The following is a 25,821-nucleotide window of genomic DNA, read 5'->3' as shown; positions in this document are numbered from 1 at the left end:
CGGCTCGGAATTCGGGTTGAGGCGTCGAATGACGTCCACATTAACAAAGACAGACTACTATTTCGTACTTTAATTGGTCCAACAGGGTTTTCAGGTTTTATTCCCGCAACTCGGATAGGTCGGTCGCGCCGGCTTGATAATAATCCTCCATGCAAGACAGTCACTTTAAGACCGCCTATGGATAAGATCCATCCAACCCAATATTCATAACATGATAAGTTCTTGTCTTGGGTGGCACATCAGTAGCATTAGGTACTTAACTCCGGGTTCTTTTCTCACTTAGTCCTCAGCCCAACGCCCCGTGCAACATTTCGTGCTACTGCGGAAATTTTTCAAGGGGGCGCTTAATATATTAGTGCTTCACCTTATGTCGTATTCTCAAACTGATTCAGATCAGAGCTAGGTAACTAGCTCTTCGATCGTAGACCCGGGTCTCAATATCCATGGTTGTCTTTTGAATCGCTCTATCCTCTAAAACCCCGTGATGGTATGGGAGGTGTCATCAGCTGGATATCATAGACATATATGACCATTATAATAAAGATAGAATCGAACTTAAAGATAAGGTACTCAGATTATGCTCACAGTGTGTCTATATATTATTAGCTCAATATCAAGTACTACTTAAGTTCCATCCATCTATCAGGAAACCATGGTAGGATCACATATATAAGATAGTTAGTGGACAGCTCTACGAGGAAGGCCATTAGCCTTTGATTGAGAGTGATAAGTATTCGTATATTTATAAATATACTAGTTCCTCACTAGATTGCTATGTTAACACACGGGCTTAGCTCTAACACTACTTATCTTCGTCGGGTTAATATTAAGTTGACGTGAGTGGTACCCTATATATATGCGTATTTTCGTTTAGTAACAAGCCCCCGCTTGGACATAGAAGTACTTGGATGATAGGGAGAGGGGTGAGCCTCATGTCGCGTATGCCTTCATGTGCAGCCATTTAATAGGATTTAATGGCGTTTCCAATACCGGCTGGCTTTAGTACCATGAGATAAACGTATAAAGCTTCCATCATCATATGTTAGGTATATAAATGAGTATTAGGATAAGGTAGTTAGAATAAGCTCAACCAATGTTGGTATAACGTCGAAGGCCAAGAAGCTATTACGTATTCCAAGCTCGCCCATTGCTAAAAGCGTCAATTCTACTTCAAATTGTTGGTCATGATTGGATGAGAGTGTGGTACAACTAGCCAGGATGTAGCAAACTTAAAGTTATTAAATTCGTTGAAGGAGGGGGGGATGTTGTTTGACAACATGTTTGCAAGGGTTGTGATTCCCTTCAGTGCAACTAATATCTTGCCTCTAATATTGGCCAGCTGACGTCGTAGTGTACCTTAGTTAAATAAAGAACGGTTCATTAGTGGATACGTTATCCCTACCGGGTACGTTTCCCCTGCTTTTTAATTGATCCGGGGAAGCTGAGTTGGTTTCTAATTGATAGAACAGTCAAGATTGATAAATAGCCTTCATCGTATGTAGGAACTTATCATGACTAATGTTTTACTGATTATGATTTTCCTCGATTCCTGTTTTGTTATCCTACTATCTTCATACGCCTACAACGCAATCCCTCGTTCAAATATAGGAATTCTTCTAACCCAAGCCCTCACTGATACATATTCAAACTCTCCAGCCAAATTTTAGGATAAAGATAATAAGAGGTAGCCACATAAGGGCAAACAGAATTCGTATCGATCGTCGAACCTAGAAAGCATTGACTCTGTAATAACGAGGGAACGCCTGGATCCACGGGTTTGACCGTGGAGATGCGATAATTTTAACCGATGTCGTCCAACGCCAAACTTGGTAAACGCATACTACGACATCCCATGAAGTCGACTATGAGAGCCCCAGGTACCTTGCCACGTGAGCGGCAGCCTCGCCAGCTGCTTCCTCTCCCCCTTCACTACTTGCTCCGTGGCTTAAGGCCTCGTGGGGGTTCGGGAAGTAAAAGGCGGCCACGGCGATGGCGACGTAGACGATAATACATAAGAAGCCCTCTAGATAGTCGCTCTTCTGGTCCCTTAGGAAGTTTCCAACGGTGATAATAGCGAGGATCAACATGACAATATCGAATAGTTCGAAGTTGAGGTCCATCGGGAAGCCATAACCCCATCCGACAATAATAACCAACGGAGCGTTTAACATGGCGGTTTGGATGGTAGCGCCAATACAATGTGTGAGGGCAAAGTTGATCTGATTGTCCCAGGCCTCGTCGATGGCCGTTAAGTGTTCGGCAGCTTTTTCGACCAGAGGAACTAAAATCAAGCCCATGAAGGGATCGGAAACGTGGCCCTGTTCCACAATAGGCGTGATCTCATCGACTAATGCAATGGCAATCAACGTTACAAGGGCTACCGAAATGGTTAGTGCCAGGATGCACTCCGTAAATGTTAACTTGGCTTTCGCCCGGTCCTTGTGACCATCGGCATCTCGTTCCTCGTCATGCTCGAACACAGCGTCGTAGATACCGTGGTGGGTATGCATCTGGAAGAAGAGGAAGACGCCATATGCGATAAGGAGAAGGATTGCAATGATATGCGAGATATTGAGGATCCTAGCATCAATCTCTTCCGTGGTAAGGTCGTAGCCTGTACTCGTGATGGAGCGTTGGAAAACCGTAGGGATCGCTAAGCCAAGACCACTGGGAGATGTTAGCATTCTACAAAATTTAGAGCAGGACTGGAATTGGGGCACAGGCGTACGCGATAAGCAGGAGGTTCGAGCCAACTTCGCTGACGGCACCGTGGAATGTGGCCTCTTCTCGTCGTAAACCAGCAGTAAAGAAACACAAGCCCAAGCACAGTAGCATATTAGCTAAAATAGATCCGAGAATGGCAGCTTGAATAACGTAGTACTGGTTATTACGAAGCAGAACCATGAATAAGATAATTTCGACGATGGATCCAATCGTGGTCTCGACGAGAACACCAAGCATGTGCGGCATCTTCCTAGCTAGCTCCTGGCCAGCGAATCCGATGAGATTTGCGCATGGAACCATGGCGATATACGCTATACTGAACTTGAGTATATCATGGCCCTCAAGAACCGAAAAATGGAGAGCAATTGCGGCGGGTACAAAAGGCCAGAGGATGTTTACAGCTCTCGATATCCAACTAGTAGATCGCCAAACGATGGCCAGGAATTGGAGAGGATGTACGCCGCTTCGTCCTGATTCTCCCGCCGACTTGATGCGTACAAGGCCGCGGATCCCACCCTCTGGGCTACCCATGGTCTCCTGTCGAGTTTGAGGAAGTGCCGATGCTTGTTTATTAGTCTGGGAGCGTCGTGTGACTTTTTCGGGATCCCCAATAGCACCCTCACCGTTTACCGTCATCAGAAAGCTTCGAACGACTTTTGTTGTGGTACCATAAGCGAAAACTGGCGGGGACGGGAGGGGAATAAAGAGAGAAGAAGAAAAAAGCAAGTAATAAATAAATTCTGAAGCCGCTGAGAAAGAAAGTAGAGAAAATAGGTAGAGAAAAGAAAATAAGATAAAATCAGACAGAAAGCAAATAAATGTTTGGCGCTTATGATTTCAATGCATCAGCCCCAGCGCAGTGAAACAATAAGGAAGGAGTTCGCACTATGGCCATCAAATGGGAAAGGAAATATGAATAAATTATTCATTACCCCATAGGCTTTATGGGCCTGGGCAATCTGGCAATTCATAAATTCGTCCACTTGGCGCGCTGCTGCTGCGTTGTTCTTTGCCAAGACATACCATACATCGTCAATGTACTCGTCCTATTGGATGGCCCCATCCAAGCCATCTTAACCCCATGTATCGTCAGGCCTCCGATGGCACGTGCTGCGCCAGATTCCAAGGGTCCACCTATGAATGAAACGGGGGAGGGCTTGTATTACGGTAGATTTAAACAAGCCATAAACAAAGGCGGGGCATTTAGACAGACTCATCGAATAAGAAGCGGTGCTTCGTATAAAGGAATAATACGAAGGTAGGGCTGGCTACCTAACGAAGGTGATCTTCCATGTCATATTTGAGAAGCGGGACAACTTGAACGTTATTCGATTTAACTATTTTCTTTGTGAACCAGGTACCTTAGGTACTTGAACCAAGCTGGTGCTAGAGTCGGTGAGCCTTGATGAGCCTCAAGTCAGGTTAGATAAGCTTGACTATGAAAATGAAACTCTTTACTCAAGCTATTCATATAAGAGGTACTCTCTCCTGTGACTTATATATTAAATCGACAGGGTCAGGCCACTTACTCTTCCATTCAACTGAAGGATCTTCAACATTGAAGTGAGCGGGTGAGTGTTTAATATGCTGTTTGTGTAACTTATGTAGTTTGATATTTGTACTGTTTTGCATCGAATGAAACCAATATATTTTGATGTATTATCTCTAATTATTTCAAACCCCATTTTAACTTCAAATCTACTCCTGTACACCTCGATTAAAGGGAATCACACCCCATACCCATCCATCCCTCCCCTGACACCATCATCTTTTAAAGACCTCCCCTAGTATATTTTAAGCCCGAATTGTGAACAACCATTGGCTATTGTCAAGCCTATAGCTGAACGTGCGGTTCAGGCAAAGCCTTCCAAATAACAGTGATCTCCTTAGCCTTATTCTCTATCTCATCGGCACTGCATGAAGTCTCTTCCAACTGATCCGCCACCCCTAGAATTTCAGCGCTTCCAGGCCCACATATAAGCCAGGGAAGAAAAGATGCTTTCCAAGCCGGGAATTGTTTAAGCGCCGTAGAGCATACCGTTACTATGAATAGTAACATGGTTAGGAGTACTATTGACGATGAAAACAGCATCCACTGCCACCGGACTTGTATACAGGTTGCGTAATGGAAGACTTGCCCAACGGCAGGGTCCGAATAGTTCTCATGACCGTGAGTTCGAATCCAGGTAGTTAACGAATCGGAAATATTTGAAAACGTCTGCTGGATGCGGTCAAAATCAATATTTCCAGCATCATATATGTGTTGCAAAGTCTGGGGGCCGTCAAATGAGCTAATTGAGATTTCGGTAAAATCTACCGTTGCCGTAGTAGTAGCTTTAAGTATCCCATTGAAATTTTGACTTATGGTCGATGGTCCTACATATACCCCAAAACGATAATCCATGAGATATACGCATTTCCGAGCAAGAAGGGAATCCGTTAGTGACGAGCTGGCTTCGGAACCCGATATGTCGTAAGGAAGCCACCGGTAAGTCTTGTTAATACCACAGCCTTGGTCTGCTAGCTCGTCTATATCTTTTGGTGTTAGACAGTGTGTATCTACCATTTCGAGCCATGTAGAAGCATCTCCATTCGTGGCATTTTCCCAATAGCTTGTGGACCAGGCCATAGTCTCCGACTGGGAAATTAGGCGCTCAGCGAGATGACCCGCTTCTACTGTAGCATTATAGACCCGTACACATGGCTGGATTGTGCATGTTGCAGCTCCGTACCCTCTACAGCGCCATGAGTCGACTAATGTTTTGTTCTCGCAGCTTGCTATCAGATTTCCACTAGACATCTCCGTGTAATTGTCTGAGAAAAGTGTTTTGCCAGCGAGTATATTCAAAACAACTTTCCAATGTTCCCTTCGACTTTCGTTATACGCGGTGTCAATCTTAGCCACTTCCATGTTATTAATATCATAACAAGGGGAAGCGGTACTGGTTGCAAGGAAATTCGTTACGTTCAAGTGTGAAGATCCCGGCGATGTTTCTGAGTAGTCGCTTATTGGAATACTGGTTCTGAGTACCCGGAAGACGGAGGAATTATCCCCACATCGGATATCTAACTCGCTTGATTTGTTAGACATAGTAACATAAAACGAGTCTATAGCTATTTCTTTGGATATATCCTCGCAGGCACTACAGTATCCTATAGTGCCATAGAGGTCTGGAAAAGAGCAGTTACCAGTTGCGCATTCGGAATATAAACTACTTTCTGGTTGCGAAACTCCTCTTAGTAATGCCAACTGAAATTCGCTACCAGATACACCATTTGTAGCTAGATAGTCGTAAAACAAGTTTGTCCGAGGTAACGTAGCCCTCTCATTTAATACGGCCACGCTGCAATCAGATGGACTTATCAGTTGCTGTATAGAAGGATCAATCCCGATTGAGACAATGATAAGAAGGCCACCCAGAACAGTAAGAGGTTGATGTAAGCGTTGCGCCCAGAGAAGCTGTAATGAACCCCATGCTCCACGCCCGGCATTATCGAATCGAATTAGGTCATACAGTGGACGGCGTGCTTGTGTGAACCAGTTCCACTGGAACTGGCCGATGCATGACATAAGAATGAAAGATAGGCCAGACCTTAGAATGATAGAGTATATTGAAAGCAAGGTATTTACCGAAATCCGGAATGGCCACTGGGGTAACGGGTGTCCATCATGCGGATAGAGTGTAGCAAATATGACGAAGGGGATAGTTAGGATAAGTAAACAACTCGCGGCTTCCCATTTCCAAGAAGTAAATAAATATTTCAAACCAGCGCCGAACGTCCGGGCTTGTCCAACAGATTCCATCGGCGCGGTTGGGAGCTTAGATGGAGATGTAGGCTCTCCTAGATCCTCAGAGGAGTGCGGCCGAAAGGCACGATCATGATCATTAGCCTCTGGAGTTGGGCATTCTGAAGAGAGCGAATTATATGAGACTGCGTTCATGATGAGATGCAACGTGTTAATCCAACAAATATCGAGTGTGATAACTCTGATATGAAGGCTTAGTAAGAAGGGCGACGTATTTTGGAGATATATCGCCAGGATTAAGGAGAAAAGTCTTGTGTAGATTCTAACTATGGGCTTAAACATTGATAAGGTGGGCGTCTTTCTAGCTTAAATATAAGTTACTGTCTTGAAGTGCGGGGGTAGTCATGTCGAAAGTGTGCCTTGAGCTCTCTGCTGTACGACGCTCGGGTTCCAAAATTGTACTTTGGGGGCTTGTTTGAGATGAAGGTAAATTCGCGTTTCCCGATCTCCCTCATATAGCAACCTCCTACCCGCCTCGGATACATATTCACATTAACGTCGTGGAGCACAGTGTGGGGTCCATATGTAGCGCCTATCCCCTGAAAACAATCCTCTATACATGCCAATTCCTACTTGGCGAGATTATATCGCCGTCGGGTATTTCTGACATGGTTCTTTTATCTTCAGTGTGTGTTAATATTAGTAGAGTTATCACTGTCGTCTATACAAAACTGACGGTGCTACTAATAACAAAGAGGTCAACCTCCAGGTAACACAAAAACGTAAGGTTTACACAGTATCATATTTTTATGACATCCTTCTTTAGTTATATGCAAGTCATATATTATATGGTTAAAATACCAAAGCATTAATCTAATATTAATGATCCACCCTCTATCGAATAATGCCGAAACTAACAGGTTAGTTATACTTAGTCGAATAGCTTTATATACACTTCTTTATCTCTTATTCTAACTCCCTTGTCGTTTATTTCTTCTATCTACTTACTGCTTCTTAACAGTCAGGAAGCACTTGCATAAGGTAACAAGGCAGTTGTCCCAAATAGGAAAACTTACTCGCGTTTGATATAATATTATATTGAGGTAAATCTTAGGCATGATAACTTGGCTGATTATGTGATACAATAAGCTAAGTTACTGAGGCTAGCTCCGTGACAAAAGTGGTCTAATTTCTAGATTAAGGAGTTACATAGGCACAAGTGGATGCTGGATAATAAAATATGTTAGACCAATAATAGGGGTGTCGGGCCAGAGGAATCCTGACGCAATACGTGTCAATACTGGCTGTGCGATGACATCGTAAACATTACGACTTTTAGCTCCATAACGCCATTGTATCATCTTCTACTAATGTACTCCTTGCACAGACATTGAATCTTTGGGTAACTTCAAGTTACGATAAGGCAGTCTTAATCATTAGAATATATAGTCAACTTAGCACGTATAATATACATATCTAATTCGGTAATATAAAGTCTTGGCTTAAAGTTTAACTTAATGGGGTACATATATTATATACTATTACATCAGGGAGCATTTATAGATGAGAATCTTAAGTACTACGGAGATTACAATTATAATACCAGTTAAACCCATTTGATTGGTATATTTTTGACTATTCTCATAAGATTAAAGTGTTGCACTATAAGGTCTTTATAGAATTAATAGATAAGCCTTAATATAGAATCATCCGGAGATCGTCTTAGAAGCTAAGCGTGATGAGTGCTCACTAACGTAGCAAGGCTCGTAAGACAAATTAAAGATAACTTCAGAAGAAATATATATGCTTGGTGTGATATTTATGGTAGGATAATGTACCTAAGTTAAAACTGTTCGAACTGTGCTCTATAACTGTTCAGGGGTTAACATATAAGCTGGTCAAACCCCTAAATATAACTTCCCTTGAAAGACTGAGAAATTAAATTGTTATCTAACAGGAAAAGGAAACCGATTCAGTCCTAAGATATCATTTCGCCGCCAGCAACATAACCTACCTTACAAGTATTTTAAACCCAGCCAAAATATATCACGTGCCCATACCTATATCATTTACCTACCCCCTATCCAATCCCAATAAACCTTCTAGAACCCTCACTATGTTTCCGCGCTGAACCTGTCCCTACCTAGAAGCGAAGAAAACAAAGTAAACTAGCATAAGCTGAGTAGTATGGTGTACTATAGAATGCATCAAGCTTCTCGCAGGCCCAACTCTATGTCCTCATTCATCGACGATGTCTTCTTCTAAGACTTCTCCAAGAACTGCCAGCTGCCGAGGACACCGAACATAAGGCTTGCAAGTATAGTAATGTTAGTTACGCGGTAGCCTGAAGGCCAGAACGAGTAGAGCAGGAGAGACACAAGCGACATCAGGACTCCGACCCAAGTAAGACATAATAAAAGGAGGTCAACTTCTGTCGAAGCGTTGTCGTGTCTTCCTTGGTCGACACGACGGTGAATAGTAGCGGAGACAGCATTGATGCGGCTACTTGGACGACCATGATTGGGTAGCTGTCGTCGTTGAGCGACGGGAGGGCGTCGTCTGACCGTCCGGAAGTTATGTTGACTGAGAGTGCCGTCCAAATTCCCATGAGGTGGCTGAAGATGACGACGACAAAGCGAACTATCGCTCTAATGTCTGACATTGAGTATAAATGTGACCAGAAATATGTAACTGTGCGAGTGGGAGGGGTTATAACCCATTCAGAAGTCGATAAACCCGACTCATTATTCGTATCAGATGAACGACGATGACTCTGGTGTATGGTCGCCGCAGAAGACCTTGAAACTGCACTGACAGTTGCTAATGTCTCTTGAGACTCGCGGCGGCCTCTAATTGAAGTTGAACACGGAGCCGCGGACTCAAGCGAGAGACGATTCAAGTTGGTATCGTTTACAACGTGATTGCTACTTTCGCAAATTGAATCTATTCCGGAGTGGTCTAAACCACCGATCGTGGTGAGATTTTTCGAGAGTCTCGTTCGGTGGGAAATATCATGGGGCAACGTCCCTGAAGAGACATGTTAGATGAGTGAATGGTATTTATTAGTATAAGCCTGACCTTGTTGAGAATGCGAATGATGCTCATCTACTGTAGTAGAGAAGCTTTCGTTGAGATGGGCTCCTACACCAAGAAGATGAAGCGGCAATGGCTCGTTATAGATAGATGGTATAACTAGAAAACTATTTGCAGGATGCCGAGTAAGAGAGGATACGGGCCTATGAATATTGTGATCAAGGGTTGTGGTTATGTTTTGATCTCGCCTAGCATCTTTGGGAACTGCCATAATATCGTAACCTTGCCTGTCAACACTGCTAGGCATTGAAATATAAAGACTATTTGGTGTATGGTATATCTTTTATAGATTCAACATTTATTAGCTGATTCGAAGTAAGTAAGTTTGATTGAGCCGGCGCGTACTTTGTCTGTCCTTCTATAAGTTATAGAATAAGTGTGTAGGCGGTCCTACCTTTATATCCAGATGACTGGAGGCTACAAGGCGTGGTGTGCAAGTACCCAAGCCTCGACACGTTACACAGAGCAGAACAAATCATCCCTTTTTTTTTTAGCCAATGGTAAAACTCGATCGATGTACGGGCTGACTATGGCGAGCAAATACATGCTGCATATGCCGACTAGTACCATGCAGGGCCACAACTATTTATACCTTTCATTGAACTTGGCTAATATTGAGATTAACACCCACTACTTGTAACAATAGTACATTAAGTAAGAAAAGCATTAAAAACGATAAAAAATATCACTCTAGAGCTGACGGATATTTTAATATTTTAAAATTATAAACATGAAAGTTGTGAAGTGATATATGCTCTATTTAAAGTTGAGTATCTGTTAGCCAAGTTCAAAGTGTGTAAATTACTTGGGTTGCCGCTTCCAGGCATTCTCATGCACGGCTACCTAATCAGCGGGGCACAGCCTCGCAGGTATTGTGCCAAGGCCAGTAAGGCTCGTCCTAGGGAATGGATCGGCCTGTACTTTTCTGCGGTAACCAGTTGCTTATATGTCGGTTGCTAGCTCGTCGACCGCTGAATGATAGGTACGGAACATATGAGTATTGGACAAGCCGTTTTCAAAACGTTTCGTCATCGTAGCCCCTGAGCCTAATTGATGTACAGTGTATAATTACAAAATTACCTTCTCCTCTTCCCTCCGCCTCCAGCTCCCTCGCCGTCACCTTTCCGCTTCTTACCCTCCTTACGCCAGAACTCCTGCTTCTCTCTCCGTTCCCGCGCCTCCTTCCTCTCACCCATCTCTTCCATCTTCTTCTTGAATTCGGCACGCTTCTCGTCTTTCTTAGCCTTGCGCCGAGCCACCGTATCTTTGCGGATCGTCGTCAGCTTCTGCAGTAGGTCACGTGCCTTACGCTCTTCTCCGCCGAGTACTACTGCCCGCTTCTGCATATATGTCTTGCGCTTCTGCGGCTTCGTCTGTATGATCTGTGACTTGAACGGCAGTTCCGCTGCTAGAGCGCGGGGCACCTTTAGTGGGTTGAAGTGTCGTGTTGCTCGCTCAATTTTCCGGTATTTGCTGTTGTTGTCCTGCGGTGTTGCAATCCCTTGGTCCCGTCGTACCTCACCCGTCAGCCGCATCGACTGCCAGTTACCAAGGAGATTGGTAACCGGATTATAGAACCGGTGCGGCTTGATGGGGTACCAAGCGCGAAGGAACACCAGATCGCTGATCAGGATCTTGTCTTCGAACGTGGCGCGGAAGTGCCCGTCGGGTTTCGAGAGGGCGCGCTTGATCTGACCACGGATACCGGAAACGGTTTTGATTGCGGCACCTTCGAACTTGGCGATTTCCAGCGAGCTGTTGAACATGTCCTTAATGAATGCGGTATTCTTGAATATTTTGTATGGCGCACCGGTGAGTTTGAGCTTCTTCACAATCTCAGTCGACTCATCAACAGAAAGAACAGTTCCAGTTGCAGCGATCCGGAAGCCTGGGTTGGCGGAGGAAAAGGACTGGAAACAAACAAAACCTGTATTCGGTGCGATTAGAGGACCGTAAAATGTACCAAAGCAATGCATATGCTCGGGCGTATACTTGAGCATGCGATTTCTCGTCCGAGAGTCCGAAATGCTGTATATTGGGAGTGTTTGGAATCTCCTCCACCCAAGAGAGAAGATAAGGGGATCGTTGGTTTTGAGAATTTTCTTGTGCCAGCGGTGTCTCTTGATACGGACCTGGACAAAACCAAATCGATCCTCTGTAGCAAGCACACCTCCGACTATAATAGGCATCCGAGCGTTGAAATTGGTGACGAACTCTGCAGGAACCTTCTCAAGCAGAATCTTGGCATATTTGCCGGCTTTGAAACCCTCAACAGCGACTCTTTGCCGTTCGTCCAAGGCTTCAAATTCGGCATTGTTGATGTCAAGTTGCTTTTGAATGAGCGCCTTTTGCGCATCATACCAGTCGTCTTCACCAAACTCCTCGTCGTCTCCACCTTCGCGCCTAGCTTGGGCTTTGTCATTTTTAAACCCTTCGCGATCTTCCTCCTCAAATCGTAGCTTCAGCTCTTCTTTCCTCCGGGCATTCCTTTCGCGCTCTGCTTCTAGGCTCTCTGCTGGCTCTGGCTCGGGTTCAGCCTTGTGCTTTTCACCCGTTTCAAGGTCTTCAAACTCGCCGTCTCCTTCATCGTCCTCATCTCCATCCTCATCGTCGAACCCATCAAATCCGTCTTCGTCGTCGCCGTCTCCACCGAGCGTCGCTGTTGTAAAGCGCTGGCGGAGCTGCTCAACGTTATCGTCGAGTGTCCATTTAGTAGCTAACTGGTCATAATCGTATAGGGGTATCGAGCGGTCTTCTGAGCTTGCATCTTCTTCGTGCTTTGCCTTCTTGAAGAAATCTTCGTCTTCGGAGTCTTCAATATTTTCTTCCTCTTCTTCTGCCTCGACTTCTCCTTTCCATCTCTGTAGCACCTCATCAGCCGTCAAGGCCTCATCGTACATTAGGCGTGCGAGATCTGCTGTTCGGTAGGATGGACGGCCACCATGGCGAAGTAGTGCTTTCCCAGCTAAGTTGTCCTTCCACCTGAGTGCGGATTCTTCTACATCATCGTATTCATCTTCTTCGTCGTCGTCGTCGTCGTCGTCATCGTCGTCTACCTCATCACCTGATATAGAGCCTAGATCTGAGTCGCTATCGGCAAATGCGATATCTTCCTCGTCGCCCTCCTTATCTGACTCCTTAAACATTTTGCCCAATTTTTGCTCATTGAACTCTGGCTCTTCGTCCGAATTGAAATCTTCCTCTCCACTAACAAAGCCTTCGTCTTCGGGAGTTTCCTCTTCGTCCTCATCCCTTGCAGCGAATCTTGCATTCCGTTGGCTTTTCCTTCCAGTATCTTCCTCCTCGGGGACACTTGTTATCTTCTCACCACCTCGAAACAGCTGCAGGCCGTCTTCCGTCTGACCTAATAGCCGCCGTTCTCCCTGGAGCCCGATAATGAGCTCTTCACCCTCGCCACGCTCTACGTCTTCGGCGTCCTTATCAAAATTAAAGCCTTTTTCCCTAGTAATCCAAATAGCATCACCATCTATTTTTAGACCACTTCTATCTGACATAGGAGCATGAAGCTTCTTTTCCTTTTCGTCTAGTCGCCTTCGGCCAGTTTTTCCAGTCGCTTTCGCAATGGCTTGTTCCATAGCTGGGGTTGGACATGGATCAGGTAGCGCCTCTATACCCGACACAGAGAAATCGCCTAGACCAGGAATATGTACTTTTTGATTGTGGCCCGAGAAGTTAGTTCCTCGAAGATACCCTGAAAGAACAACTGAACGATCACAATTTTCGTCCTCCTCAATCTGAGTAGGGTGCGTAATATCTCGGAAGCTGTCTATGATAACATAGGGATGTGAGTTCCTCCAAATTAGCGGTCGGGGATTTTTCATGACTGAAAGGAATCGAGATAGGTTGTGTATTTCGCGGTCTGGATATCGCCCATTAATAACACCAGATAAATAGAATAGATGTGCGCCCTGATATAATTCACTCCATAATCTGTGTTTTAGTCTTTTCTTTGCATCTTTTAGAGCCTGGGGTTTTTTGAATAAGTCTAGATGGGTCAGAATGCCGAACACATTGCCAGGCATACCCGTTGCAGCTAGGATATTTAAGAACTCCATAGTCTCCATTTCGAAGCCAAAGTTTCCGTCAATCATCAGTAGGACGATATCGGCGACTTTAGCTATGTCGACCATCGCCTCGAGTTCATTGGGACATTCGACAAAGGTCAACCGTTGTTTTTTTGATGTGACCACGGTGATGGGCCCCTGAGGTTCTGAGATCGTCTCCTTTGCATATCTGCGAATGAGCGACTTTAATAACGTCGTTTTTCCAACGCCAGGCGGTCCAACAATTGTTACGAGTCTCGGAGGCGCCTCGCTGGGTACCCGATCGACGAGAGGGACGTGAAATCGCTTTTCTTTGATCTAATATAGCGAAATTAGTTACAATATTTGAAACCCCAATTCGTGTGGATTGTGCATACATCTTGAGACCTCGCAGCTGCGCGTTGTAGTTTACCGGGTCTGGAGAAGGCGAAGGCCTTAGGATTGTGATCTGGTCCTGTTAGTAGTGTAATAATTATAATTGAAGTTATACTAACCACCAGCTGGCTTCTTCTTCTCTTTCGATTTGCGATGAGGTTTGTGCGCCTGTTGCTCCATGATTGCGACTTTGCGACGTTGAACGCAACAACTTGGCTCACGTAAAGATGGCTGCGGCAACTCGAGTCCTTTGCATTGAAGAAAAAAAGTTTAGACGATCAAGTTCTTATCGATAACGATAAGAATAATTTTAATGGGTCAGCGGGTTCAGATTCATCTAAGCTGCTAAGCTGCTAAGCTGATGTAAAGCGGGGCATACCTTCGGGTCCCTGAATTCTACTTCAGGGTAGGTTACTAGCGGCTTAAGGCCTCGATTAGAGACGGGATAAAGGTACCTAACCTAAGGTAACTTCCAACATATGCAACCTAGAACCTTTGATATAAGCACCGAGGTATCACATAAACGGATCGGTAGTGATACTGTCACTTGAATTATATATCTTCTATATGCGGCGTGGAAGAAATCGTGTATTAATATGGATCTATCTATGCAGTGTTGTGCACCTCACTTGAACCTATAAAAAGGGATTTGGAACAAGTTATGCCATCCATGGGGAATAGTTCTGGCTTAAACCGAGTTATTCGCTCCGCACACGGAATCCAAGACGTATTGGCAATACAAGGTCGTACATATTACCTACTGTATACGCAAGCTACGGGATGAGTCAAATGCCAGCTTAGAGCCAAGAAAGCTGCTTAGCTGCAATGTACCTATTAAACATCAATTGTCAGAGGCCAACGGCGTTTCCAAGGCGCTAAGGTGTAAGACAAATCGTTAAAGGAACGGGGAAGTTTGCTTTAAAGGTTAGGCCGTAATGACGTATTCACCCTCCCACCTGTCGAAGATCTCCTACGCCTATTCAGTCCTATGCCACCTTCCTTACGGCGATACTAAACGCTCTAACCTAGGGATACGTATCTTAGCTGCTATGGCCTTTACCGAGACGGGCAGTCTCCCAATAATAAATTCCCGCTCATGCATTCTCCTATTTCTATCCGCTTTGCCCAACTCTTTATCTTACAACACCAACGTCTACCTTTCTCTTCATTCTACTACCTTGCAACACAAGACTATTATAGACCACCAACCACACGCTTATTCTGCACAACAACATCTCTGAAAATGCCTAGCTACATTGTAATTGCAAACTTCCCTACGACGTCATAAATAACTAGTCCGTTGAGGCATTATTGCTCACTGTCAAATAGGTTACCCTTAAGGAGAACGCTACTCCCGAGGAGGTGGCTGCGGCGAAGAAGCACGCTCAGGACCAGGGCGGCAAGATTGGCCACGAATACAGCCTTATCAAGGCTTTCTCGTACGTGATTCTTTAACATTTATATTTTAATTTGGCATGCTCCTAATATTTACTTCGTATAGTGTTACATTCCCTAACGACGCCGTGAATACGCTGGAGTCCCACGAGCATGTTAAAGCTGTCGAGCTGGACCAGGAAGTGAGGACGCAATAACTGTCGTGATGAGGGGCAATTTGGGTGTTACAGCGCCATCGCGCGAGCGTGACCGAGCCAGCAGGCCAGTGTATGATGCGGGGCTTTGAAGCTATGCTACTACGGTACTAGGTTATACTAGAAAGCTTGACTTGACTTGGCTTATGCAAGAGTCAAGAATAATAGATACCTGATCTACGAAGTACCAATCTTTCTTACCAAACGTCACGTATGTAAATTCGTCCATTTGTAATTGCCATGATTGGATTGTCTCTACGTATGTACAATGCGCGACCTGTGATGTATCTGGTGCAAGGCAAGATCAACTAACTATCTTAGGTACCTTACACAAGAGATCTTACCTGAATAGGTACATAACAAGAACCCCTAAATGGTATTGTACTGTATTGTACAATACAACAGAACAAAGATCGGCATCGGCCGCAGACCGTAGCAGATAAGGACCCTTATCAACTCCATTCTCAGCACTGACGTCGATGTTCCCGGGCTCGTGACTCCGACATATCAAAAATCAAATCTTTTATTATTTCGTCTTCAAACCCTGGTTATGACTCCAACTGCTCCAACATACAACTATTCTACACTCCTGCTCACCGCTCGACACCACACAATGCCGCCATGAAGAGCATATATAGGCCGTTGCGGTGTTTTCACGCACCCAAGGCCTCGATTGCGAGTTCCAGACGCAACGTCCTTGGATCGTGTTTTTATTCGTCACATGCTACTAGCAGCTCGTCGCCTCTGTTGTCGAACGATGAGAAATGGTCCCATCCCCCAAGCACCGCGACGGTGACCGACGACGAGATTGCAGATCTCGCCAACAAGAAGCAACACCCATTGAGTCTTGCTGATTTGGTCAAGTACGTAGCTATTCCTCAGGTTTATTTAGCATATCGTATTATCTTCACCGCTTCTAGTTTATAAGACATATAACATATAACTATACGTATTTAGAGATAGGTACCTAAGCTAATAAAGACCAATTAAACAGACATGGTCGGCCACCTCTCTCAGCAGAGGCCCTTTTCTCGTCGGCCAACTTCACTCTTTCCCTACTGCCTATTCGACTAGCCCATCGCATCCAGGCATTGCGAAACCTACCCTTCATCGTGGTCTCGAACCCCAACATCAGCAGGATCTACCACAACTACTTGCATTCATTATCGACTCTCCTACCTTGGAAACACCATACTATCAACAACCTAGATGCCGAAATCCTATTCACCTCAGTTCTTGCCGAGCTAGTCCACACCCACCAAGATACCATTCCTATCCTAGCTAAGGGCTTCCTCGAATGCCGGCGGTACATTTCTCCCCAGGAGGTTACGCGTTTTTTGGATACTCACCTGCGCACCCGTATCGGCACCCGTCTCATCGCCGAGCAGCACATTGCCTTGCACTACAGCAGCCTTCCACACTTCGACCCTTCTGCCTCGCCAACCCCGTGCCCCGAGCATCCTTCCTACATTGGCGTTATTGATACCGCCCTCTCGCCCTCCGCCGTTGTAGACTCGTGCGCCGGCTTCGTGGCCGACATCTGCGAGTTGAAGTATGGCGTGCGACCACACTGGGTGATCGACGGCGAACCCTCGACCACTTTCGCCTTCGTGCCCATGCATCTGGAGTACATCGTGACGGAGCTGCTAAAAAATGCGTTCCGCGCCACCGTAGAGAGCGGTCGCAACCGCGAGCCCGTCGTCATAACTATCGCTCCAGAACCACCTGACGCCGGCGGACCCCGCGTAACCCTCGACCCCCCTGCCGGCAACAAGGGCGCTTTCAAGAGCGACGCCATCATGCCGCTCGACGACAACGCGCCGGGAGTTACCATCCGCATCCGCGATCGCGGCGGTGGCATTGCCCCTGATGTCTTACCAAATATCTGGAGTTATAGCTTTACTACCTTCATGGAGGAAGATATTTCGGGTGGCAACGGGAACGGGGGTACTGGTAACGATGCGTTAAGCGTGATATCCGCATCCGGGGGTAACGGGAGCTCCATCGCCGGTCTGGGCTACGGACTTCCGCTTAGCCGCGCTTACGCGGAGTACTTTGGCGGCGGCATAGCTGTTCAGAGTCTGTACGGCTGGGGAACCGACGTCTACTTGCGGCTGAAGGGCGTCGGCAAGATTGATACTATAAGTCCATAAGGCGTATAGTTTTACGATGGATTAAAAGACAATCTAGTAGACAGGTTGCTTATGTGACGCCATTCTACTTGACGAAATGTGTGCATGGGTCGACGATCATGATATATTCTGTTTTATATTTTATCTTTTCATTTTCCTCAAACGAGCTTCGGGTGTATATAGGACGTATACTATTAGCATTATCTAGTAAACTTGTAGCGTAAGAACGTCGTCTTTGCTCTGGTCTCACCGTAATGGTGTCACTACTCCCAATCCGTAGCCGCACACGCACGAGCCTTATGACTTCTTTGTCCTCGGATGCTAACCTTGAGACTAATTTGTACTTACGGCATTGCTTATCAACCCCACGTGGTTGGCATACGGTAAGGATTATAGGCTCGTTACATTACTATTGATAATCTTCCGTTGTAACATCGTACGTAGAATAGCATAGCACCGGGAATTTCACATACGATAGAAAAGTAAACTGTTTGGAACACATATCACTCGTCACGACGTATAACCCGAGTCTTCTTTTTATTAAATTTGATTAACCCGGCGGCAATGCTCACTCACTACGGGAACGAGGGCCACGGGGACGTATATAACAATATATAGCCATGATATGATATGCAGCAAAATAAGATATCCTCAAACCATCATGTTTAGCCAGAACCAGCAAAACGCAGCAAAATAGAGGAAAAAGCAAGCATGATAGTATGACCTAGAATCCGACTCCACCGTCTCTACCGCTAATACGAATCCCGTCACTTTCTTTTGCGTGGACGAATAGTATGCGGCTTCATCTGGTTGAAAAAAACGCCAGCAAAGACAATATTCTTTTGAATGATCCGGTTCCGCCCCCCAAACCTGCTAGTATCACATCAAACATGATCAACCCGAGTTGCTTGCTATTATGTACATCCAGATTAATTCGCCTAATATCTGCTCCGATCGACTCTGGATAGAAGATTATGCGGTTACATGTTAGCTAATTCGTTATCAATCTGGCGGTCAAGGAACATCTTTCGCTCGCCAATCAACTCTGTCTGTAGCCGCTGTTCAACGAGAGCACGGACTTGTTTTTTGGTTACCGTGTCCAGATCGACTTCTCGGAGCACAGCCTGGATTGCCTCTATGATCATCCCATCATCAGGCCCTAGGTGACCTCGTTGGAAGTCAAAGGATGTAGTAGATTGATGACCTTGGCCTAATGGTGGACGGGCACCGCCAGCATAACCCAGTGTGGCGTTAGAAATGCGGTGCATGTGCTGTGGAGAGTTGTTGGATACGGCACGGAGATTGCTCATGCTGGGTTTTTGTGTGGGTAAGTCTTGGAAAGGTGATTGCATGCGCTGCATGTCGCCAAATGATGCAGTAGAGTGTCGGTACATTGGGTTATCCGTGTAAGGGCCAGATCCAGATTGGCGGTGCATGTGCTGGAAGGGAGCTGGCGATTGGGGTGGCATAAATCCACCACGGCCTTGGAGACCAGTGAGGACCGAGGGCTGTCGAACCGAAGAATAGACTGATTTCATGTCGTCCATTTCGTAGGTATCGTCATAGAAATCATGTGCCTTTTCATTTTGAGCGCCGCGACGACCAGGTAGGTTATTTAACGTGGCATAATCATCCCAGCGCTGCAAAGGAATGGAACGCGGGTCGAAGCCCTCGTCATCAACCGCCACCACTTGCTTATTGCCCTTCTCGCCAATTACGATACGCGTGTTACCCCAGCTGAAGTTATCTTGGTTCCAGAAAGAGTAGATCGGAAGAACGAAGGAGTAGATAGGGAACGCGAGGAGGTAGATGATCATCCAGCCGACATGCTGCCATTGTCTCTTAAGGATGAAAATCAGGGCTTGAAGACCATAGACCGCAGCTATCATAGCAATAGAAACGATAGGGAACGGACCAGTGTTGGAAATGATAAGGTAAAGGAGGTAACCAATATAAACACAAGTGGCGGGGAGGATAAGTGTTCCAGTAAGATCGATGAAGACAACAAAGCGCATAGAGAAACAGCAGAATCCACACATGTCCCTGAGCATCATCAACTCGACAAGATTGTGGATAGTTGAGTTAATCCACCTTCGCCGCTGCGAGAGCAAGACATTGAACTTTTCAGGAGCAGCCGTCTGACAGTACGCATCAGGAATGAACTTGAATGCCATACGTGGGAAGTGCTTTGTCATCAGCGTAGTGAGATATCGATCTTCACCAAGAGATAGAAGATTCTTTTTATGGAGAGTGTCAACGGCGCAAATGCTGTAATCTTTAATGACTCCGTCAGAAATAATCAAGGGTCTACCCCGGTCAGCAGTACGCAGACGATACATGGTAAAACTGGAAAACAAGGTTAGCATAACGATATATATGACGACGGTGAGCGGAGACTTACCATCCGGGTAGACAAGTAACACTGCCGAAGAGTGATTCGAAAGCTTTTGACAAATGGTGCGAGATGTAATATTCGTAGACCTGAATCATACTCCACCAGGAACGTTCCTCGTTTTGGAGACCAGTCTCGCCACAGATACCAGCGATCTTTGAATTATTGGCGCAGGCAGCAACAAGTCGGTTGAGGGAATCCTCCCGTACGCAAGTATCAGCATCGACCATCAAGAGGTACTCGTACAGTTCAGGGTCAACGCCGATAATGTTATTGATTTGATGGAACATTTCCAATTCCAGGGGATTCATTGGGGCACGATGGTGGACACGGTTTAAGAAGCTCATTAGTAAGATCTGCGAGTCACGCTTGCCACGGTTACCAGGCTTCGCTTTGGCCTGCTCGGATTCTTTGCCTACTTTGACGACAACAAGGTAGGGGACCACATTGCCTTCATATTCGTAAAGCCCAGAATAGACCTTGCCGTAGTTAAGCTGTTCGCTGCCAGTACCAACGGACTTGAAGGGTAGAGCTGGGGGGTCGACCTTGGGATCAACTCCGAGGATATCGAGAACAATCTTGGGCGTAGGTCGATCGTTACCTTCACCAACAATAACACCGTCGCAAATAACACAGATCAGCTTCCTCTTGTTATCATACTGTAACGCAGTGAGGGAATCAAGTGCTTTTCTCAAAGAATCTTCTCCCTCCGTATAGGCTGGAACCTGGCAGATGACGAACTTATCCTGTGGGGCGGGACGCCGTTTGGAGCCAAACTGCAAGGCGGCAAAGAACTTAATTCCAGTAACTATGCAAATGATAATAGCAAAGGCGAGGAGGATATAGTTGTTTGCTTGACATTTAGCCGAATAGCGGAAATCCGGTATGCCGACGTAGAAGGTTTCCTTGATACAGTTAAGACTGTTCAGTTTCGTGGCAAGGGCTGTCTTATTCCCCTTAACATCGGCGATTTGGTCGGTCCATAAGCTTGTGACGTCTTGTCCCGGGTTATCCTTGACTGCATCGATTAGATCCTCGTCCAGGAAGTTGTACTGTGCAAGATTCTTATAATAATCAATAGTATTGAAATAGTTCGTCAGGTCGTAGATTCCGCCTTCATAGATAATCCACATGTGGTTGTTATTCGTGCCGTCCTCATGGACATCATTGATATCCCAGACTAGATCGCCATGGTAGTATTCCTTGATCTTGGGTTGGAATGTATCACGATACCAAGTAGCGGATCTCAACTTAGATGTCTGGTCAGCCTGGTAATACCCGGACGTATGAACACCTTGGGGTATAGTGGGCGTGTTGTTCCTTTGCAGCTGTATAGTATCAGAAATACCTAGGCCAGGGCATGTAAGCTGGAGAGGGGCCACAAAGTAGTCGTCCAAATTCATTCCGGCGAATTGCATCATGAGATCGTTCGTTGTTTCGATATTTGTGTCACTATGCTGTTGTCGCCAAAAGTTGGTAATATCGTAGACTCTGCCATGAATACTAACCCAGAAATCATCTTCGCCTTGGTGAGTATCGACTTCTGTCTGGAGCCAAGCTTTGTCGAAATTAGGACATATGAGGCGACCTAATAAAATAATCCAGAAAATGACAAAAGCGTTTATCAAAAAGATGAGGAAGACCAGAACAAACTTCTCTCGCCAGGCCATCCGAACATCTGGCCGTTTCATTCGGCCGATATAGCGAAGAACGAAGGAAGGAATCCAGAAAGTCAAAGTCCAAACGAAACCAACCCAAATCCGTCGAGTTAGGGTTGTATCTACGGTTTCAACATGTTTGCCCTGTGCATCAGCAGCATCCAGGCTGCTAATGAATTCACCGTCACCAGTGTAGAATACCTGGTCCCGATGGTTGTCGCCTTTTGATCCCAGACCGTAATCGCCGTTATTACCGTTACGCATAGCGGAGGGTGCAATGGAAGCAGCCCTCATTTGGCTCTGCGCAAGCGTGAGGCGACTTTGGTTACGCTGGTGGTTGACAAGTTGATCCTGGCTACCGGAAGAGTTGTGATCGGGAAAATTTGGAGGGAAAAATCCACTGCCATTGTTGGAATATCCTGTTCCAAGACCAGGCGTGTTGAACACATTGCCCATACCGCCCATACCACCAGGTATAGAGTCCTGTGGCGGTCTAAGGTCGAGCATACTCTCAGCTTCCCACCAGGCAGTTTCTCTCATCCAAACTCGCTCTTTACCAATAACTACTTCACCATTGCTCCAACCTCTCTCGAGAATCCATGTCTCGATACCATCACGGCCTTCTCCGCAGCCAAGAGGGGCGAAGCGTTGGCAAAACTCATCCACATCAAAATCAGCCGTAAAATCAAGGTTCTTGTTACGACGATTAGCCCACTCAGGCAATCTCCAAGCACGTAGCTGGCGAGAAACTGTACCAGCTGACCAAGCAGATGTGATAGAAGGAAGTGCGGCTAGGCTAGCTGGGGTTTCATCAGTGGGGTGAAGAGACAAATGGTACCAAACTCGGCTGGCGCTCAGTATAGCAGGAAGGTCTAGTCGCGCATTCCGACCTAAGTTAATCCCCTGTCCAGGGACGGGGAAAAGTAACTTTTTCAGAAAGCCATCATCATCACTGGCGAAGCCAGCCTTCTCCAAAACCTCCTCCCTCTTCTCAAGCTCGTGCTGCCTTGCCCTGGCAACAGGACCGGTCATGATGCCCAGATCAGGCGCAACATCAGCAACACTGTTCTGCATTTCTCGGAGCACTGAGCTACCGGCGGATACCACATCCACTCCGTCTTCCTTCATTTCAGCATTGATTCCTGTGGTGTCGTCAAAAATACCACGCATGGCGATGGCCTTGCCGAGGTTTGGGTCGGGAATCTCGACGATGGTTATACAGACGGTATCCCCATTGTCTTCGGCTGATGTGGGTGTTCTGTGGCCATCTAATGATTCTTGGCCATCACGAATACGGGACATCTGGATTGCAATGGCTTCATTTGCCTTGGTGATTACCCAATCAACGAGGGCCTCGTATAATCCCCCTACTAATACCCGTCTGTCATCTGTTGAACATTGTCGAGCTAAAACTTCCGGGTCAAGACCTAGAAGTCCACCAACATCTTCGCAGACGTCATCGAGCACCTCGTCATCGACATTGTAGTCAAGGGTATTCCCAAGCTTGAGAAGTCCAGCAAGGGTTGAAATGAAGTCTCGGTGGGCTGATCCCTTGATACCGATTTCTTTGAGGGCAGTGCGGAAGTCATCTGCGGCGGCTGCATCATCGGCGGTCGGGAGATAAGACGGGGGGTTGTATGTACCAGACTTGGCTAACAGCGAATAGGTAGAGGCCGACTTAAGACCAAGGAATTCTCGTTCAGCCGGGGTCGAGGCTGAAGTTAAAAGATAGTAGAAGACGTCGAATGCACGGTATCCAGCTTCAGCAGGTATATCGAGCAGGCCCTTTACGGTATCAATGCCGCCTTGCGATAGCGCCAAGCTAGCCGCCGTTAAGTTTCCAGCTAAATTTAGTGTCAAGGTTACTGCAAGGGCAGACTGGCGCGGCGTAGATGGGTTGTAAGGAGTTACACAACGTATAAACGGATTGATTGCTTCAAGAGCAGTTAATAGAGAGGAGGGGATGGAAAGAGGTAAGGACGTGAGAAAAGGGTTCAGAAGTGAGGGGGTTGACTGATGAAGAGACCTAGATATGCCTAGTAAGCAACGACTTCATGTGGACCGTGGACAGGACAACAACCCGACACTACATACCCTAAAATAATACAGCCATCTTCTGCTCGTCGCCTAGCGTGTTCCCAGGCTCTAGCTGCCAGATCGTGATCTACGGTCCCTCCAGTCTTGCCATCCAGTCCTGCTTGGGTAGCAGTGAGCCATGTGTTAACGACGAGACTTGTTCCGGCATCGAGTCTGTAGGGTTGGGATGACATATAGATATTATGAATGGCGTTTAAGAGAGTAGTCGTCGAGACTTGAGTAGATTGTTGACCGGCACCTCGTGGTCCTCCCATAGCATCGGAAGCCACCGAGTACATGGACATTCGTGCTTGGTGATTAGCCATGTTGAACTCGATCAAATCGTGTTGTCCTTCCGGACAACAACGACAGGCCTATACTATCGAATATATTGTAAAAGAGCAGCAGGCACCGATAGCAACGACAGATTCGAATTCACAGAACTCTTCTACTTTTTGATTATAGGCGAAGGATTACTGGGACCTCGGTATATTAATGGGTTCGACGGGTAGAGAGCGAATGTATGTCGAATAGGTTCGGGGTAGTAGAGTATCGGGAGGAATAAGGGAAGAGGTTTCGCTTTACAAGAGACGGGATAGCGAATAGCGAATAGCATAAAACTACCTCTCTTATCCCCTGATCCTATAAGACAATTACAAGCGATAGCAATTATTAAAAGCGATAGACTATCGTGTCACCAAAGCGAGTGAAGTGACTGACAAGAGGATTGAAAATAAGGGAAGCGACGACAAAGTTGAGGCTTGCAACAAGAAGACAGTAAAACAGATAGATACTGTGGGATAATCCTCCCCTATGGTTTGTATGGTTAGAAGTCAGGAAAACAATGGGCAGATTGGGGCAGTCGTAGAAGAGAGGTACACGACACAGTGCGAGCTAATATCTTGGCATTTAACCCAGAATAGTCTAGCGTGTATCTAATTTTTGCTTCCCCTGGGGAGGCTCTGGGAAAGCCACAGAGTACATAGGTACCTAGGTAGCTAGGGTGGTCTAGATACGAAGTGACTAACGCTAATAGATGACCGTTGATTTTACGGTGGAAACCGTTGATCAGTTCCCATTTGCCATCGAGGCGTCGCCGATCCTTTTTCTCGTTTTGCTGACCCTAACAGCTGGGAAACCCCCTGTCCTCTTTGTAAGGCTCCGCTCTAATTCCCTATTTCATCACTACCGCAAGGATTTCATCAGGGAATTCACAGGCGATCATTAACTGACTGATCGCTGATACCCCGTTTCCCCGTACTCTATATACATACCCGCATAGGTACACTTGGACACTTACATAGTTACCTACCTACCTACCTACTCTACAAGTCCGGGAAGAGATTGACGAGATTGACGAGATTGACGTGGCAACAACGGACAAATAGCATTGCACGTAATTCGTTGGTTGTTTATGGCATGATACACTGGCATGGGATGATTCTGGTTTTACACGACTAGCCCTGCGAACCTGCGCGTGTTTGGACCGCTGGTGAGGAGGACGGGGGGTCGAAATACGAAGCGGCCAAATGGGGACAACAGGACTCGGCAGGTCGATAGCCTTCTCGAACCCGTTTGCACCACTTTTATTGGTATCTTTTGTCTCATTCCTCAATCGCCATAGCCACACCCATAATGCACACACACCACATTAATACGAGAGCAACCTTCTGTCATCATTTTCATTTTTTTCTCTCTTTCTTTGTTAGCGAAGTTACATATTCTGTTCGTGTTGACAACTCGGCCAAAATCAATGCCGTTGATAGGTACGAGATACACGATACAACGGTAGGAATAATTACTTACGTACCTAAGTACATCAAGTAATCGTTGGCGGATGCTAATTCAGTCTCGGGCTCGCGAATAACCTTAATATAGTTAGGTACCCGGCAAACAAAAGCTTGATAACTGGAGTTATTTTTTTTCGGTACCTTAGGTAGTTAACTCTATTTCGAATAACTTGCGTTGCA

At 46.1% G+C, this 25,821-nt stretch overlaps 7 protein-coding genes across 7 annotated transcripts; 2 read left to right on the top strand and 5 right to left on the bottom strand.

Moving 5' to 3' along the window:
• Positions 1-1,361: 1,361 nt before the first annotated feature.
• Positions 1,362-3,665, bottom strand: F5Y00DRAFT_226025 (uncharacterized protein). The gene is made up of 2 exons (XM_048006264.1): positions 2,729-3,665; positions 1,362-2,667 (listed from the first exon to the last, which is right to left on the bottom strand). The coding sequence occupies exons 1-2, from the start codon at positions 3,358-3,360 to the stop codon at positions 1,863-1,865; spliced, it is 1,437 nt and encodes a 478-aa protein (XP_047868678.1). The 5' UTR covers positions 3,361-3,665; the 3' UTR covers positions 1,362-1,862.
• A 749-nt stretch (positions 3,666-4,414) lies between these two features.
• Positions 4,415-6,667, bottom strand: F5Y00DRAFT_272406 (uncharacterized protein; the record flags this gene model as incomplete). Its single annotated transcript, XM_048012966.1, has 1 exon — positions 4,415-6,667. The coding sequence occupies one exon, from the start codon at positions 6,665-6,667 to the stop codon at positions 4,559-4,561; it is 2,109 nt and encodes a 702-aa protein (XP_047868677.1). The 3' UTR covers positions 4,415-4,558.
• A 1,794-nt stretch (positions 6,668-8,461) lies between these two features.
• F5Y00DRAFT_226023 (uncharacterized protein) lies at positions 8,462-9,331 on the bottom strand. The gene has a single exon (XM_048006263.1). The coding sequence runs from the start codon at positions 9,132-9,134 to the stop codon at positions 8,859-8,861; it is 276 nt and encodes a 91-aa protein (XP_047868676.1). The 5' UTR covers positions 9,135-9,331; the 3' UTR covers positions 8,462-8,858.
• Positions 9,332-10,266: 935 nt separating this feature from the next.
• Positions 10,267-14,231, bottom strand: F5Y00DRAFT_226020 (DUF663-domain-containing protein). Its single transcript, XM_048006262.1, has 3 exons — positions 14,124-14,231; positions 14,007-14,077; positions 10,267-13,947 (listed from the first exon to the last, which is right to left on the bottom strand). Exons 1-3 carry the CDS (start codon positions 14,182-14,184, stop codon positions 10,642-10,644), a joined length of 3,438 nt encoding a protein of 1,145 aa, XP_047868675.1. The 5' UTR covers positions 14,185-14,231; the 3' UTR covers positions 10,267-10,641.
• Positions 14,232-14,765: 534 nt separating this feature from the next.
• Positions 14,766-15,960, top strand: F5Y00DRAFT_154130 (uncharacterized protein). Its single transcript, XM_048004578.1, has 4 exons — positions 14,766-15,262; positions 15,334-15,443; positions 15,506-15,804; positions 15,915-15,960. The coding sequence occupies exons 1-3, from the start codon at positions 15,101-15,103 to the stop codon at positions 15,594-15,596; spliced, it is 363 nt and encodes a 120-aa protein (XP_047868674.1). The 5' UTR covers positions 14,766-15,100; the 3' UTR covers positions 15,597-15,804; positions 15,915-15,960.
• F5Y00DRAFT_154148 (alpha-ketoacid dehydrogenase kinase) lies at positions 15,916-17,778 on the top strand. Its single transcript, XM_048004579.1, has 2 exons — positions 15,916-16,456; positions 16,588-17,778. The coding sequence occupies exons 1-2, from the start codon at positions 16,215-16,217 to the stop codon at positions 17,744-17,746; spliced, it is 1,401 nt and encodes a 466-aa protein (XP_047868673.1). The 5' UTR covers positions 15,916-16,214; the 3' UTR covers positions 17,747-17,778.
• Positions 17,779-18,243: 465 nt separating this feature from the next.
• On the bottom strand, positions 18,244-24,662 carry F5Y00DRAFT_226012 (glycosyltransferase family 2 protein). Its single transcript, XM_048006261.1, has 3 exons — positions 23,870-24,662; positions 20,127-23,801; positions 18,244-20,071 (listed from the first exon to the last, which is right to left on the bottom strand). Exons 1-3 carry the CDS (start codon positions 24,175-24,177, stop codon positions 18,706-18,708), a joined length of 5,349 nt encoding a protein of 1,782 aa, XP_047868672.1. The 5' UTR covers positions 24,178-24,662; the 3' UTR covers positions 18,244-18,705.
• Between the last annotated feature and the right edge of the window lie 1,159 nt (positions 24,663-25,821).

This window comes from Daldinia vernicosa (genome assembly GCF_022497035.1).
Source record: "Daldinia vernicosa strain CBS 139.73 unplaced genomic scaffold F5Y00scaffold_5, whole genome shotgun sequence".
NCBI classification, from domain to species: Eukaryota; Fungi; Ascomycota; class Sordariomycetes; order Xylariales; family Hypoxylaceae; genus Daldinia; species Daldinia vernicosa.
The sequence above is the reverse complement of the archived record's forward strand: the minus strand, read 5'-3'. Positions and strand labels throughout refer to the sequence as shown.

What these genes read in the sequence shown, in the direction of transcription:
- F5Y00DRAFT_226025 (XM_048006264.1), bottom strand. Translation starts at nt 3,360, where the DNA reads ATGACGGTAAACGGTGAGGGTGCTATTGGGGATCCCGAAAAAGTCACA. An exon ending in TCGAACCTCCTGCTTATCGC is followed by an intron (nt 2,668 to 2,728) that starts GTACGCCTGTGC and finishes AACATCTCCCAG; the next exon opens with TGGTCTTGGCTTAGCGATCC.
- F5Y00DRAFT_226023 (XM_048006263.1), bottom strand. Translation starts at nt 9,134, where the DNA reads ATGTCAGACATTAGAGCGATAGTTCGCTTTGTCGTCGTCATCTTCAGC.
- F5Y00DRAFT_226020 (XM_048006262.1), bottom strand. Translation starts at nt 14,184, where the DNA reads ATGGAGCAACAGGCGCACAAACCTCATCGCAAATCGAAAGAGAAGAAG. An exon ending in GAAGAAGAAGCCAGCTGGTG is followed by an intron (nt 14,078 to 14,123) that starts GTTAGTATAACT and finishes TAACAGGACCAG; the next exon opens with ATCACAATCCTAAGGCCTTC. An exon ending in CAGCTGCGAGGTCTCAAGAT is followed by an intron (nt 13,948 to 14,006) that starts GTATGCACAATC and finishes TCGCTATATTAG; the next exon opens with ATCAAAGAAAAGCGATTTCA.
- F5Y00DRAFT_154130 (XM_048004578.1), top strand. Translation starts at nt 15,101, where the DNA reads ATGCATTCTCCTATTTCTATCCGCTTTGCCCAACTCTTTATCTTACAA. An exon ending in TGAAAATGCCTAGCTACATT is followed by an intron (nt 15,263 to 15,333) that starts GTAATTGCAAAC and finishes ACTGTCAAATAG; the next exon opens with GTTACCCTTAAGGAGAACGC. An exon ending in AGCCTTATCAAGGCTTTCTC is followed by an intron (nt 15,444 to 15,505) that starts GTACGTGATTCT and finishes TACTTCGTATAG; the next exon opens with TGTTACATTCCCTAACGACG.
- F5Y00DRAFT_154148 (XM_048004579.1), top strand. Translation starts at nt 16,215, where the DNA reads ATGAAGAGCATATATAGGCCGTTGCGGTGTTTTCACGCACCCAAGGCC. An exon ending in AGTCTTGCTGATTTGGTCAA is followed by an intron (nt 16,457 to 16,587) that starts GTACGTAGCTAT and finishes CCAATTAAACAG; the next exon opens with ACATGGTCGGCCACCTCTCT.
- F5Y00DRAFT_226012 (XM_048006261.1), bottom strand. Translation starts at nt 24,177, where the DNA reads ATGGCTAATCACCAAGCACGAATGTCCATGTACTCGGTGGCTTCCGAT. An exon ending in GATGGCTGTATTATTTTAGG is followed by an intron (nt 23,802 to 23,869) that starts GTATGTAGTGTC and finishes AGGCATATCTAG; the next exon opens with GTCTCTTCATCAGTCAACCC. An exon ending in GTTACTTGTCTACCCGGATG is followed by an intron (nt 20,072 to 20,126) that starts GTAAGTCTCCGC and finishes CTTGTTTTCCAG; the next exon opens with TTTTACCATGTATCGTCTGC.